Source organism: Neomonachus schauinslandi, chromosome 6 (genome assembly GCF_002201575.2).
Source record: "Neomonachus schauinslandi chromosome 6, ASM220157v2, whole genome shotgun sequence".
Classification (NCBI taxonomy): domain Eukaryota; kingdom Metazoa; phylum Chordata; class Mammalia; order Carnivora; family Phocidae; genus Neomonachus; species Neomonachus schauinslandi.
The window spans coordinates 2,359,986-2,373,627 of NC_058408.1; the positions used below are offsets into that span (position 1 = coordinate 2,359,986).

Below are 13,642 nucleotides of genomic sequence, written 5' to 3' on the forward strand. Positions count from 1 at the left end.
TTTGCGGTTCCTTGCCTTGCAGCCCCCCAGTCCCCAGATTTGTGACCCTTGCCCAGGTATCTCGGAACCCCCAGACCTGCTCCCCTCACTGCAGTGGCATTTCAAGCCCTTACCTTCCACGATAGGAGAAAGAGAAAGAGTGTGTGAGACAGACAGAAGGAGGCTGGAGTACTTGGATCCCTGTGGGGAGAGGTGGTTGGCGATGATTTATTAGCCAGACAAGAATCAACAAACAAGTTCTAACATCTGTTCTCGCCAAACCCTTCCTCAGACAACAGCAGCATTGGACCAGGGCCCAGACCCAAAGGCTCAAGAGGGCCAAGGAAATCAGACTCTGGGAGGAGAAGCCAGGGCAGTAGGAGGCAGCAGGGCTGGCCTAGCACACTTCCTCAGAGGCCCTTGGATCACTGAGCCCCCGGATTCTCGGGGACTCCTGGGACGGAACCAGTGCGTGTGTCCCTAAAAGGGAGCCGAGTCCACCTTTGCTCCTCGAACTCCCGGCTTCTTTCGGGGAGAGGGGCCAGACCTGTCCAGGAAACAGGGCTAAGCTGGGATCTGGAGGGAAACGGCACCCAGACCTCCGTGCTGTGGAACTCTGGAAAGTAGCCAGATTGCCTATCTGAGGAAATCTCTGACATTTCCTGTGGAGAGGAGGATGTGGGGTAAGAGAGTGCCACACGGGAACAACGAAGCCTGGGTTCTAGTCCTTGGCTTTGGCCGAGTCACTACCCCTCTCTGGCTTTGTCTCCTTATCTGCACCGCCAGGGACTTGGCCTGGATCAGTAAGGGCAAGGGAGACACTGCTCCTTTTGCCTCCCTGCCCACAGCAGACATCACTAATCAATCATGGTGCTCTTTTCTGCTGAGTGCGGAGATGACCGAGCATCCTTCCCAGGGCAGTGCTCCAGGCAGCCACAACCAATGGATGGCAGTTGGCATGCAAGATGACACCTTTGCGCTATCTTCGCAACAGGTGACGGCCGAGGTCCGTGCTAGCTCTGATCGCCTACGGTTTGTTCCACACACATTTCCTGAGAAGGGTGCCTGGTGTGCAAAGGTCTGCGGACCCGGTATCCTGGGCTATCCTCCCCCAGCTCAGACTCACCGGGTTCCTGAGGAGGCCCCAGGGGAAGCCACGCCTGTCCTTTGTCCTCTGTCCTCTGTCTAGAAAGCTTGTGGGGGAGGGTGTGCCCCCAGCTGGGCAGGGGCTGGTGGGGCATGGGAGGGCCTTGTCCAGGCACAGAGTTCTCAGAGTGCGGTTGCCGGCCACCTGAATTCTGCAGAGAGAAGGATGATCCAAGGTCACATCCTCTGCCCTCTGCCTCTCAGGCCTACCTGCAGCCTCAGGGGCTGTCCTCTGGTCTTAACGGAGGTTGGCCTGCACAGAGGAGGTCTAAACCGCTCTCATTCATTCAGCAACCATTTCCTGAGCACCTGCTCTGTGCCAGGGTGCTCTGGAGACAGGTGAATACGTCCCAGCCCCTGCTCTCAGGCAGCTTGCACTCTGCGGGGGAAGAGGGGAGACAGGTCCCAGGTGATCAGTGGCGCAGCAGGTGTGTATAAAGCGCAGTGGATGGCCTCTGTGGTCGTGTTGGGAAGTCTGCAGGGAGAAGGGCAAGCTGGTCTTGAAGGATGACTAGAAGGTCACCGGGCAGCGGGAGGGTGTGCTCAGAGAGACGTGAACAGCTCTGGGAGGATGGAGCAGCTGCGGAGGTGGTCCTCTGCCTCCACCACTGTGGACGGCCGCGTGGGCCAGGTAGCTGTTTTAGAAAGACCATCTAGCTTCCTTGGGGCAGAGTGGATCAGAAGTGGAAAGACTGGTGGTTAGACCAGTTAAGAAGCTCTTGGGAAATCCTGATGAGGGATGATGAGGCTGACACCAGGGAAAGGGACCCAGCAGGAATTGGGGCCTATGAGGAGTCGGGATGGGGAGGGGATGTCGAGGGAGCCCTGGGGCTTCTAGCTTGGACAGTCAGGTGGCTGGAGAGTCATCAGTCCGGCTGGGAGATAGAGGAGGGGCAGTCTGGGGAGAAGGGGGAGAGCGGGTTGCTGTGTGGAGTTCAGGAGGCCGTGGGGCGCTGGGGGCTGAGCGGGAGCCTGGAGGGCAGTGGGCACGGACAGGGGTGGGCTGCTGGCTCATCTCTAGCGCTGCAGCAGGGGGTGGGGGTGGGGGTACAGGCTCAGGGGCTGAGGCAGGCCTGGGGCATCGCAGGGAGGGTGGGGAAGGGCCTGCGGAGGGGGGCAGAGGCCCAGGGAAAGGGTGGGAGTGCCCGGGAGGTCCAGCGCAGCCCTGGACTGGGACACTGACTCACAGGATCAGAGGACAGGGGAGGTGGGGGGGGGGGGAAGTGGGAGGGGGCAGTGTGAGGAGGAGCAGGTGTGCAGGTGCCCCCTCCCCTGAGCTCATCTGAGATGACACGAGGGACTCCAAGGGCTCTTCTTCCTCAGGATGGTGGGCCTTGAAGGCGGAGGAGAGGGAGCCAGAGCGGGAGAGGCCCAAGTTCCAACCAGGAAGACAGGATGATGGTTGGAGCCAAGATGGCGGCACAGGACGGGATACAGGTGGCCGGGACTGGGTGAGAGGGACAGGGACAAAAATGCAGGCTCCCCTGGGGAGGGGGGGGCGAGGCCCAGGCCTGGGCCACTATTTCCTCTGAGAAGTGGAGGGGGTTGACCAAGGGGAGGCCGACCCGAGACTGCAGGGAGATGATAGGGAGCCACTTCTGGGCCCGGGAAAGGGCTACTGGCGGACCGAGCCTCCGTCTTTCCCATGCGGCCTCAGACCTCTGACCCTCACCCTGACCCTGGCATCCACTCTGAACACCTTCGCTGAGCACCCCAATCTGGCTTTCAGGACCTCCTCCCAGCGGCCCGCCTGCTCCCTGCGCCGCTTTACCTGGCCTCCCGCGACGGGCCTGGACCTGCACCTGCGCAGGGCCAGGTGCCCGAGGCCGCAGGGCTGGCCCCCAGCGCCCGGCTGCACCTCCACCTCGGCGTAGACGTTGCTGAGGGCTTCCCCGGGGCTGCCCCGCCCCATGGCATAGAAGGCGATGGGTTCGTCAGGCTCCTGGTAGATGGGGTTGGAGGGCTTGGGGGGCGGGGCCGGGCGCGGCCTCGGGGCCGGGCTCGCGTAGACTTCGGGGGGCAGCTGAGGCTTGGCGGGCACGGGAGGCTTGGGCCTGGGCGGCTGGGGAGACAGGGTGAGAAGGCCAGGCCGGGGGAGAAGGGGGCGTCAGAGCGACCCAGGCTGGGCGGAGGCTGCAGCCCCGGGGCCCCGCCCACCTCCCGCGGCCCCTCCCCTCCCGCAGGCCCCGCCCCAGCGCTGGACCCTCCCTTTGCCGCACCCCCTTCCCCTCTCTCAGCCCCTGCAGCCCAATACCTCCTTCTGTTCCCCGGGCCCCTCCTTCGGCGTGGGGGTCACGTTCTGCGACTTCTTGACGGTCCGGCTATAGTGAGAGTGTGGGTCCTTGTTTCCAGAGTCTGACATTTCAGTGCTCAGGGAAAGTCCTGCAGGCTCAGGCGTCTGCTGGGAAGGAACGAGGCCTCAGGGATTTGGTGCAGTGGGATGGTGGGTGGGGGTGGCCAGGGGATCCAGGAGGACAAAGCAAGCTGGTGCTGGTGGAGGATGTGTGGGGGAGGGGCACAGAAATGTGGAACTGGTGGGGTTCCCTGGGTGAGGAACAGGGGATGGAGATGGCAAGGGGACCAACGGGGGTGGTGGTGGGGGTAGTAGCTCTGGTCACAGGCTGTGTCTAGCATTGACCTTAATTCCACCCGGAACACAGGCCAGGCCAGTCTCCATTTGTGCCTGTGGTTGTAAAAATGCAACAAGGCTTGACGAGGGACCTATGGCTGGGTCGCAGGCCGGGATGAGAAGGCGGCTCCTGCGGCCGGGGTCCCAGCGTACCGGGGTCCGGGCGTACCTGGCGGACGAGAGGCTGGGTGAGCGTCTCCCCGTAGGGGCCGAGCGGGCACGCCGTGTAGTGTCGCAGCAGGTCCTGCAGCCGCGCGTGGGCGCTGTGCTCGCCCAGCACCACGTGGCGCCCGTCCCGGAGCTGGGCCAGCAGGAAGTGGCGGCAGCGAGTCCGGCTCCTGGAGGGCGCCCGTCGCATCAGAGCCGCACGCTGTGCCGGGCCCTCCCTCCCAGCCGGCCCCTGCCCCTCCCGCGTCAGGAGCACCCAGCCCACCCCGCCGCGGGGCCGAAGCTCCGCCTCCGGGCTCCCGCCCCTCACCTGTAGGTCAGCACGAAGGTCACAGCGCTCTCGCTGAACCGCACCAAGTAGCATCCCTCAGGCTTGGGCTCCAGCAGCCTCTCGGCCTCCCTGTGGGCGATGGAGAAGACTCTTCCAGCCTCGGGCCTGTCCCCGGCTCTCCGGCGGACCCCAGCCCCCAACAAAGCAGGTTCAGGTGTCGGAGGAGGGTGGGGATGGCAGAGAGAATGTGGGTCCAGTCCGCGCAGGGACTGGAGAGCACGGGGCCAGGGGTCCCACCCAGGAGAGCTCCCAGCCCTGCATCCTCCTGTGGCCTCATCCTGGAGGGCAGCCTGGTGGGGGTACCCTGGGGTGGTAATTGACTACAAGCTGGGGAAGAGGAAAGCGAAGCTGAGAAATGTGGCGGGAGGCACGGCCTAGCAGGGAGACAAGGAAGGTGGTAGACCAGAGAAACCATGAGGACTGGAGGCCACGAGACAGGAATGGAAGCGGAGGCCCCAGAGCGAGCGGGCTGCAGCCTCTGCACGGACCTCCCCCAGGACAGATGCCTCAGAGATTGGCCTGGGAGCCTCCAGGACTCAGGGCTGGACTTGCAGCCTGCACGCACTGCTGCTGGGCCCAGGACCCAGGACTTGCCCGGCCCCTCTCTGAGCCCCTTTCTGCCGCTGTGACTCACCTCCGGGTGATGAAGCCATGGAACCAGGCAGGGGCTGCCCCATGCTGCAGAAGCCAGTGGGCCTGGGTCTTCTGGAACCAAGCCCGGGTCTCGGCCTGCAGGGACTGGCCTCCTTCCTCAAGCCCCTCCTCGGCCTTCCCAGCATCCTCTGGGCCGGAGGCAGCCCCTGGGAGTTGAGGAGATGCCTGGAACAGGGGAAAAGTTCAAGGAGGGGGAAATAGCCATGATTCATGGGCTTCCTCCTGATGCCATCCCACTGCCGCCTCCTCAGCCTCACCCCTGCTCCCCATCCCAGTTGCCCATTTTAGGCCATAACTGCCCAGAAAGTGCCTCTCAGGGTCCAGCTTAAATCCCCTTCTTCAGCTCCACCTGCTTTGGTTTCCAGGGGATTTCTGTCCACTTCTCTCTGGGCCTGAGGGCCTTTTTAACCCAGGAGCAGTAAGCTCCTAACCTGAGCTTCAATGAGTGTGAGGCCTTCCAGAAAGAGAGGAAATCATTCCCTGGCCTGCAGGACGAGGGACATGATGCTGCCTGTCACCCCAGAGGACAGAACGAGGGAGGACTCACCCTCCCGTAGGAGGGGCTGGGCTGGATCCTAGGGAGGACTTCCTAATGGACTGCTGGGTGAGAGGGACTGAGGCCTGGATGCACTGGGCAGGTGGAGGCCACGGACGGAGATGCAGATGCCTGCTTCTGGGACTCGGTACCCTGTACCCTGGTCACCTGCGGACTCAGCCCCAGCGTCCCAGGGACAGTGAGGGGACACTACGGTGAAGGAAGGAGATACTCCCCATCTCCTTTCCCTCTCTCCATCCATGCCCTAGCCCTGTTGGCAGCCCCAGATTATTCCTGCTTTCTCCCCGTTGGCCTTGGTCCATCTGCACGTCCTCACCGGTGGGGGGATGGGAGCCGAGGAGGACGCTGTGCCAGCTGAGTTCCCACCTGCCGCAGCATGGACAGCTTCGACCCTGGGGCTGGGCTGGGACTCCTCAGCCTTCAGGGCCTGGAGTCTGGGCCCCTGAAGCAGGCCCACGTCTTGGCAGGTCCTGCAGGGCAGTTCCACGGGCTGGAAGGTGCTGAAGGTAGGGGCAGGGGCTCGGCCGCTTCCTATTAGCACAAAGAGGACAGCTGGGGTTTCTCGGGGAGGGACTGCCCCTCCTCCAGGCTCCCAGGGGCCCCGCATGCCTCTGACCAGGGACCTGGAGGACAGGGACAGTCACAAGAGGAGAAATGCAGGTGGGACCCCAGGGCGTCTCGCGGGGGAGGAGTAAGGAGCTGAGGAGGCCCTGGCTGGCCAGGGAGGCAGGGTGTGGGGGAGCAGAGTCCCACAGCGAGGGGTGCGGAGTCGGGGGGGGTGGCGTGATCTCTCTTTATGGCCAAGATCCTCTGCCTCCCAGGCCTTGTTCTCCTGCTCCTTCCTCTCTAAGGAGCACTCTGCAGACCCAGCCGCCTGTGTCCCGCCTATGTCCCCGGGGCTGAGTGGACTGGCGCCCCAGAGAAGGAGAAGGAGCTCTGGGCACCCCGCCAGTCAGCTCTGCCAGCCCTGGCTCGTGGTGGGGCCCTTCACCCCTGAAATGGGACAGCAGGGGTAATGGGGGTCTGGATGTCCCTCCACCCATAGTCTCCCACCTCACACTTACCTTGGGGGCATATCTGGGCCAGGGGGAGCTCCATGGGCCGGCCTGAGAATAGAGCCCCAGAGCAGGGGGTGTGTAAGGGTGTGTGTACGTGCTCTGAAAAGATGTGCACACTCAGCAACTCATCTCTCTCCCCCCGGCCCCCAAGGGCAGGAAATGTCGCCTTCCCCACAGCCCTAGGCCTGGCCGAGGACCCACGTCATGGAAAGCCGTAAGACACTTATCCCTCCCCCGGAAGCCAGGCAGCTGAAGGTGGTGGTGGTGTGGTGGTGGGTATTTGTATCATTCTGTGTCTGGGTTTTGGGAAGTCCTAACTGCCCTCTGACCTCGATCCCTCCTGTTTCTCACTCCCTCGCTCCGGACCGGGACTCCCTTTTCTCTCTCTGCCTCCCTCCCTGTCTCTCCCTCAGCTTCGGTTCAGAGCAGTAGCAATGGGGATGTCAAACTCAAAAGGATAAGCCCTAGTATGGTGCCTGGGCTTCGGGCTCCTGGGAGATTCCTACGCAGGATTCTGCTCTTAGGACACATGAGGAGTGAAGGGGGCAGGGCTGCAACAGGAAGGATGTGGGGCAGACCTCTGGAAGGACTTTTTGAGGTCATACAAATCTGTGAGATAAGGGGGTGGGAGGGAGGGGGACTGGCTTCACCTTCCAGCAGATAATGAAGCTGGGTTAGGGCAAAACCCAGCAATCCTGGGGGAGGGAGGGACCGTCCTGAGGGAAGCAGGTGGTGATCAGAAGCAACATTATTAGCAGTTATTGGAACATCGATGCTGACTTCTTTTTTTTTTTAAGATTTTATTTATTTATTCATGAGAGACAGAGAGAGAGAGAGAGGCAGAGGGAGAAGCAGGCTTCCGCGGAGCAGGGAGCCCGATGCGGGACTCGATCCCAGGACCCTGGGACCATGACCTGAGCCGAAGGCAGACGCCCAACCATCTGAGCCACCCCTGCGCCCAATGCTGACTTCTTAAAGTAACAGTGTGTTTATACCTCCTGCCACACCAGAGACCAATCCCATTGCTCTCATTTGATGCTCGCCAATGAAGGACAGGGAACATTACCCCCATTTCCCAGAAGGGTACACTGAAGCTCAGAGAAGTTAAGTGCTGTGGCCACGTGTTTCAGTGTCTCAGAAGTTGGGATTAGAAACTAGATCTTCCTTTACTAATTTCACCGTGATTTAAGCCAACAATCCAGGACTAAGTGCCAGGCACTGTTCCTGGTGCCAAGAACCCAGAGAGCAAAAGGATCTTGCTTCAAGATGCGGGGGGGGGGGGGGGGGGGCGGCACCTGCCAACAGATCTTGCTTGTGAGACACAGTGGTGCGGCTGGCACTGTGGGAGCCGGGCTGGCCTGGCGTGCATGTGTGCATGGGGCGTTGGGACGTCAGAGGAGGAGACTGAGCGGAGTTGTGGCGGGCGAGCAGCGTGGAAGAAGGTGGGCAAAGGTGTTTCTAGAAGAGGCAGCAGCGTGGCAAATGTGTGTAAGAAGGAACCGGCAGCTGCAGGGGCTGCAGCAGTGGTCCCCGCAGCTGGGTTATCTGCTGCCCTGGGCCCAGGAAGGAGTCTGGACACCTGGCTTGCAGCCCGAAGAGCCACCTGCCCACCAGCCCTGAGCAGGGGAGTGCTTTCCCCACCGTCACCACCCACACGCCGGGGCCTTACCTCCCCACGGCTGCCCGCTCCCTCTTCCTGAAACACTGTCGCCTTAACCTGGCCCCCGCCCCCAGGGGTTGGCGACAAGACCGAGAGGTGCCCTCGACATCCTCCCCAAACACCTCGCTGTACCGTGACGGCCCGTCAGACGCCGGGCCTCTGTGGCTGGTGCTCTGTGGCCGGTCCTGCTCGCCCGGCCGGCTTCCGGAAGCCCTGCAGCAGAAGCAGTTTCCACCTTTCAAATGGAATCACCCCCACGCTCTTGGTCTGGAGGCCTGGCCCAGGCCCACATCCCCAGCAGCTGGAGCCTCGTGTGTGGGCCTTGACCTCTGTTGGATGGGGGGTGTGGGGAGAGCCTTAGTCTCTCTGAGGCTGTGACCGTCCCCTCTGCCTCGTGCTGGGCTTCAGCCTGGGCAATCGCTCCATCCCTCCAAGCTTCAGGTGCCCCTCTGGAAAATGGGGCAAGAACACCTCTTGGCATTCCAGCACTAGGTGGGTGCCGAGCCAGCAGAGGGTCTGTCCGACGAAGAGGAGGGCTCAGGTGCGGTCCCTTCTTTGCTGCTGGCTCCCGGCTCTGTGAGGGGCACCGTTAACCACTGTTCCCTCACGGCTGGGGCGAGGTCCACACTGCAGGTCTCCCCTCTGGCTGGGCTTGTGGAGGCCGGGGTCGGGGGCCCCTCAGCCCTGCACACTGCTGGGCAGGGATCAGGTGCGTGCTAGATGGTTTGTGTGACCCCCCCTGCCCCAGCCCAGGATGCTTTCCCTGAGGCCCCACATGTATTACTCTGAGCTGCCATAATGAAATATCACAGACCGGGGTGGGGTGGTGGGGGGCATCAACAACAGAAATTTGTTTTCTCACTGTTCTGGAGTCTGGAATTCCAAGGTCAAGGTGTCAGCAGGGTTGGTTTCTGGTGAGAACTCTCGTCTTGGTTTGCAGATGGGTGCCTTCTTGCTGTGTCCTCGCACGGCCCTTCCTCTGTGCTCGTGCAGCGCGGGCTGGGGGATATCCCAGGTGTCCCTTCCTCTTCTTACAAGGACTCCCATCCTAGCCAATCAGGACCCCACCCTTATGACCCCATTTAACCTTAATTACTTTTTTTTTTTTAAGATTTTACTTGTCAGAGTGAGAGAGAGAGAGCACAAGCAGGGGGAGCGGCAGACAGAGGGAGAAGCAGGCTCCCCACGGAGTAAGGACCTTGATTCAAGACTCGATCCCAGGACCCTGGGATCATGACCTGATGGAAGGCAGATGCTCAACCGACTGAGCCACCCAAGTGTCCCACCTTAATTACTTCTTTAAAGACCCTATCTCTCCAGGGCGCCTGGGTGGCTCAGTTGGTTAAGCGACTGCCTTCAGCTCAGGTCATGATCCTGGAGTCCCGGGATCGAGTCCCGCATCGGGCTCCCTGCTCAGCGGGGGGTCTGCTTCTCCCTCTGACCCTCTTCCCTCTCGTGCTCTCTGTCTCTCATTCTCTCTCTCTCAAATAAATAAATAAAATCTTTAAAAAAAAATAAATAAAGACCCTATCTCTCCATACAGTAACATTGGGGGTTAGGTCTTTTTTTTTTTTTTTTAAAGATTTTATTTATTTGACAGAGAGAGACACAGCGAGAGGGGAACACAAGCAGGGGGAGGGGGAGAGGGAGAAGCAGGCTTCCCGTGGAGCAGGGAGCCCGATGCGGGGCTTGATCCCAGGACCCTGAGATCATGACCTGAGCCGAAGGCAGACGCTTAACGACTGAGCCACCCAGGCGCCCCGGGGGTTAGGTCTTTAACGAATGAGTTTTGAGGGGACATGATACAGTCCACACACCAAATTTCAAAGCCCGTCCTCTCCCCTCAAGGAGCTTGCATCGTAAGGTAGGCAGGACCACGGAAGAGACTTGGCAATTCAAAGCAGTCATGCTCAGAGCCATGTGCATCTTCCAGGACCTCAGGGTAGAGAGCTGTCTTCTGATGGGGGTGACAGGGGGTGGAGGCTAAGAGGGGGGTGCAGTTTAGGGGGCATCCAGGTTGGGCCGTGATGAGAAGTCATGGGTGAATGTCCGTACTACCCAAAGCAATCTATAGATTCAGTGCAGTCCCTATCAAAATTCCAATGGCACTTTTCACAGAAATAGAACAGACAATTCTAAAATGTGTATGTAATCCCAAAGACTCAGAATAGCAAAACGATCTTGAGAAAGAACAAAGCTGCAGGCATCGGGCTTCCTGATTTAAACGACATCACAAAACTATAGTAATCAAAGCAGAACGGCACTGGTATGAACCAGACACACATCAATGGGACAGAAGAGAGCCCGGAAATAACCCAAGCACTACGGTCAATCAATTTATGACCAAGGAGCCAAGAATACACATGGGGGCAGGGTGGTCTTGTCAATAGACGATGTTGGAAAAACTGGACAGCCACATGCAAAAGAATGAGACCGGACCCCAATCTCATACCACAAACAAAAATTAACCCAGGACGGATTAAAAAGGGGTGCCTGGGTGGCTAGTCGGTTAAGTGTCTGACTTTGGCTCAGGTCATGATCTTGGGGTCCTGAGATGGAACCCCGTGTCAGCCTCCCTGCTTAGCGGGGAGTCTGCTTCTCCCTCTCCCTCTGCAGCTCCCCCTGCTTGTGCTCTCTCTCTCAAATAAATAAATAAAATCTTTAAAAAAAATGGATTAAAGACCTGAGATTAAAAGCATAGGACATCAGTCTTGGTGATGACTTTATGGGTTTCACACCCAAAACAGAGGCAACAACAGCGAAAGCGAACAAGTGGGACCCCATCACACTAACAAGCTTCTGTAGAACAGGAAACCACCAACAAAATGAAAAGGTAACCTACTGAATGGGAGAAAATATTTGCAAATCGTATCTCCAGTAAGGGATTAAGATCCCAAATATATGAAGAACTCATAAAACTCCATAGCAAAAAGCCAAACAATGTAATTCAAAAATGGGCAGAGGATCTGGATGGACATTTTCCCAAAGAAGACAAACAGTTGGCCAGCAGGCACACGGAAGGGGCTCTGCCTCACTAAGCATCAGGGAAATGCAAATCAAAACCGCTGGCCCCGCACGCAAGGAGGAGGAGGCTGGCTCTGCGGATGTCCAGCGTCAGGCCTCCTGCTCCACGGTGGACTTGGGCAGTGGACTTCCCACTTGACAAAGGAGTTCATCTGAGGCTCGAAGTAAGCTATCAGTGACTTGCCGGAGCAGACTAGTACGTTTAGTTAACATTCAGTTCGGGTCTGGCTCCAGAGGCCGTGTTCCCTCTCTGCCTCTCTGACCTTAGCTGCTTTGTCCCGAAGTCATCCAGCGGCTGATTGAAAATCTATTGAAAATCTGTTCTGTGCTGGAGCACGTGAGAGTTTTAAGGGCTACACAACCCAGGTAATTCGGAATGATAGAAATTAACTAGGGCGCCTGGGTGGCTCGGTCATTAAGCGTCTGCCTTCAGCTCAGGTCATGATCCCAGGGTCCTGGGATCGAGTCCCACATCGGGCTCCATGCTCAGCGGGAAGCCTGCTTCTCCCTCTCCCACTCCCCCTGCTTGTGTTCCCTCTCTCGCTGTCTCTCTCCCTCTGTTGAAAAATAAATAAAATCTTAAAAAAAAAAAGGAATTAACTAGAAGCCGGGGTGGGTGGGGTGTGGGCCACTCTGCCTGGAGCCAGGTTGCACGAGGCCAAGAAAGCCTTCAGAGAAGAGGTGGGTTTAGGAGGAACAGGTGATCCTCCAGATAAAGGAGCAGGGATGGGTGGAGGAGGGTGGAGGAGCGAAGTAGGTGAGGATGCGGGGCTCAGAGCCGCCGTGTCCTCTGGGCACGCATGAGCAGGAAGGGCAGGGAGCCTGGGAGACAAAGCCGAGGGGTGCCCACTGGGGCGCTTTGTCTTTGGCTCCCGGGCACTGGGGAGCCGTGGGGGGCTTCCAGCAGGGAAGTGGTGAGTGGGACTAGGTCCTTGCTTGCCCTGTGGCAGCTGTCCTAGGGTGCTTGCCTGGCACCTTGCACTCTGCAAGGGCAGGACGTGGCTTTTGCCCGTCGCTGGGATTGCGGCACTCAGGGCAGGCCCTACTCTCCACGGGTGTGAATTCAGCATGTCACTGTGTGCTCAAGGTGGTTTGGTGCCCGGCCACCTTCCTGCCCATAAGGGCTTCCTCGCCACCCTCCCCGGGGTCCCCCAGCACCGTGCGGGGCACCCGGTCAGTCAGCAGCGGGTCGTGGTGGGGAAACGCCAGGATGGCTCAGACTTTGAATCCCAGCTCTGCCATTTATTCATTGTAGGACTTCGGGCCAATTATTTCACTTCCCTGGGCCTCAGTGTCCTGATCTGCCAAATGTCAGCCCTAGTAGGACACGCGACACATTGTTCCCTGTGTGAGAGCGGGGGCCGCGGGCAGACGTGCAGTAGGTGCTCAGTGCGTTTTAGGAACGATAATCACAGTAGACGATAACTCCCACGGTGCTGGTCACTCACCTCTGGTCTCCCAGCCCCCACCCTGCCTTGTTTACGCTGTGCACTGCAGTCGGGGCTTCGACTGCAAACCGCACTTCACAGACTCCTGAGCTAGCCGGTCTGTGTTAGGTTCTGCCAATGGGGAGTTCTGCTGCGTGGGTGGGGGTGGGGTGGGGGAACGGCTTCTTCCTGTTTGCTTCCTTTTCAGGTTGCTCCAGTTCCAGCTGGGCAGCACCAGCTCCTCCCCACCTCTGAGTTTCTAGACGCTGACAAGACCCACCTCGCTGGTTCTCACAGCCTAGAGGTGGGAGCTTCTTCCTGCTGTATCAGGGTTACTCAGTGTGTTCCCTTTTGCCTTCCGGCCTCCCATACCAGGGAGGTCAACCCCTTATCTTCAGTGCTGCTTGTAGAAATACACAGCATGGTTCCTGTTCTCCTGAGGCCACTCCTGACACCAGCCATGGTTGGGTGTCCGCAGGTGCCAAGACCAGAAAGAGCATGAGGAAGGGGAAGAGCCTCAGCCCACAGGTGGGGGCAGGGCATGGGTCACACGTGGAGTCCCAGGAGACAGTGGCACGTGGGCAGGAAGAGGAGAGTCTAGACCGATCGAAAGGTGGGGTTTGTACTGGGCTCGGAGGGTCAGGGTGCTGGAAAGGTGGGTTGCAGTGAGAAGTGGAAGGCTTCCATGCTAGAGAAGATGCAACGTAGAGACAAAGATGGGGACCATAGGGCGGAGACGAGAGTTGCTCTCAGCCCCCGGCAAGATGGGGGTAGAAGAGGTGGGAGCTCCGGGCACCGGCTGTGTGGTGTCGGGCAGGTCACCTGGCCTCTCACATCATTGATGTCATCAGTGCTGTCCTCTGAACACTTCATCTCTGAAGCAGGTTTTTAAAGCACACAAGTTCTCTGTCTCTTTCGGAATTCGGAAGTTCTTTGCCAGCGTGAGGACTTATTGGTGTTTGATGCTCTTCTGAGTAAGTGGGGAAGGATTCACACACACCGCCCCCCCC

At 59.2% G+C, this 13,642-nt stretch overlaps 2 protein-coding genes across 2 annotated transcripts in view; one reads left to right on the forward strand and one right to left on the reverse strand.

Moving 5' to 3' along the window:
- Positions 1-615: 615 nt before the first annotated feature.
- On the reverse strand, positions 616-6,561 carry SH2D2A (SH2 domain containing 2A). Its single transcript, XM_021681860.1, has 9 exons — positions 6,528-6,561; positions 5,898-5,994; positions 4,888-5,064; positions 4,233-4,322; positions 3,924-4,092; positions 3,380-3,523; positions 2,897-3,187; positions 1,106-1,277; positions 616-641 (listed from the first exon to the last, which is right to left on the reverse strand). Exons 1-9 carry the CDS (start codon positions 6,559-6,561, stop codon positions 616-618), a joined length of 1,200 nt encoding a protein of 399 aa, XP_021537535.1.
- Positions 6,562-6,725: 164 nt separating this feature from the next.
- Positions 6,726-13,642, forward strand: part of PEAR1 (platelet endothelial aggregation receptor 1) — a 14,148-nt gene continuing 7,231 nt past the window's right edge. Inside the window, exon 1 of the mRNA XM_044916008.1 lies at positions 6,726-6,793. Within this exon, the coding sequence (XP_044771943.1) occupies positions 6,726-6,793 (68 nt within the window). The remainder of the gene's footprint in view (positions 6,794-13,642) is intronic.

Bases quoted from the DNA above. Each gene is read 5' to 3' on its own strand.
- SH2D2A (XM_021681860.1), bottom strand. From the start codon at position 6,561: ATGGAGCTCCCCCTGGCCCAGATATGCCCCCAAG. The intron at 4,093-4,232 runs GTGAGGGGCGGG...GGCGCCCTCCAG, and splicing joins ACCTTCGTGCTGACCTACAG to GAGCCGGACTCGCTGCCGCC. The intron at 1,278-2,896 runs GTAAAGCGGCGC...TTCTCTCTGCAG, and splicing joins GGCCCGTCGCGGGAGGCCAG to AATTCAGGTGGCCGGCAACC.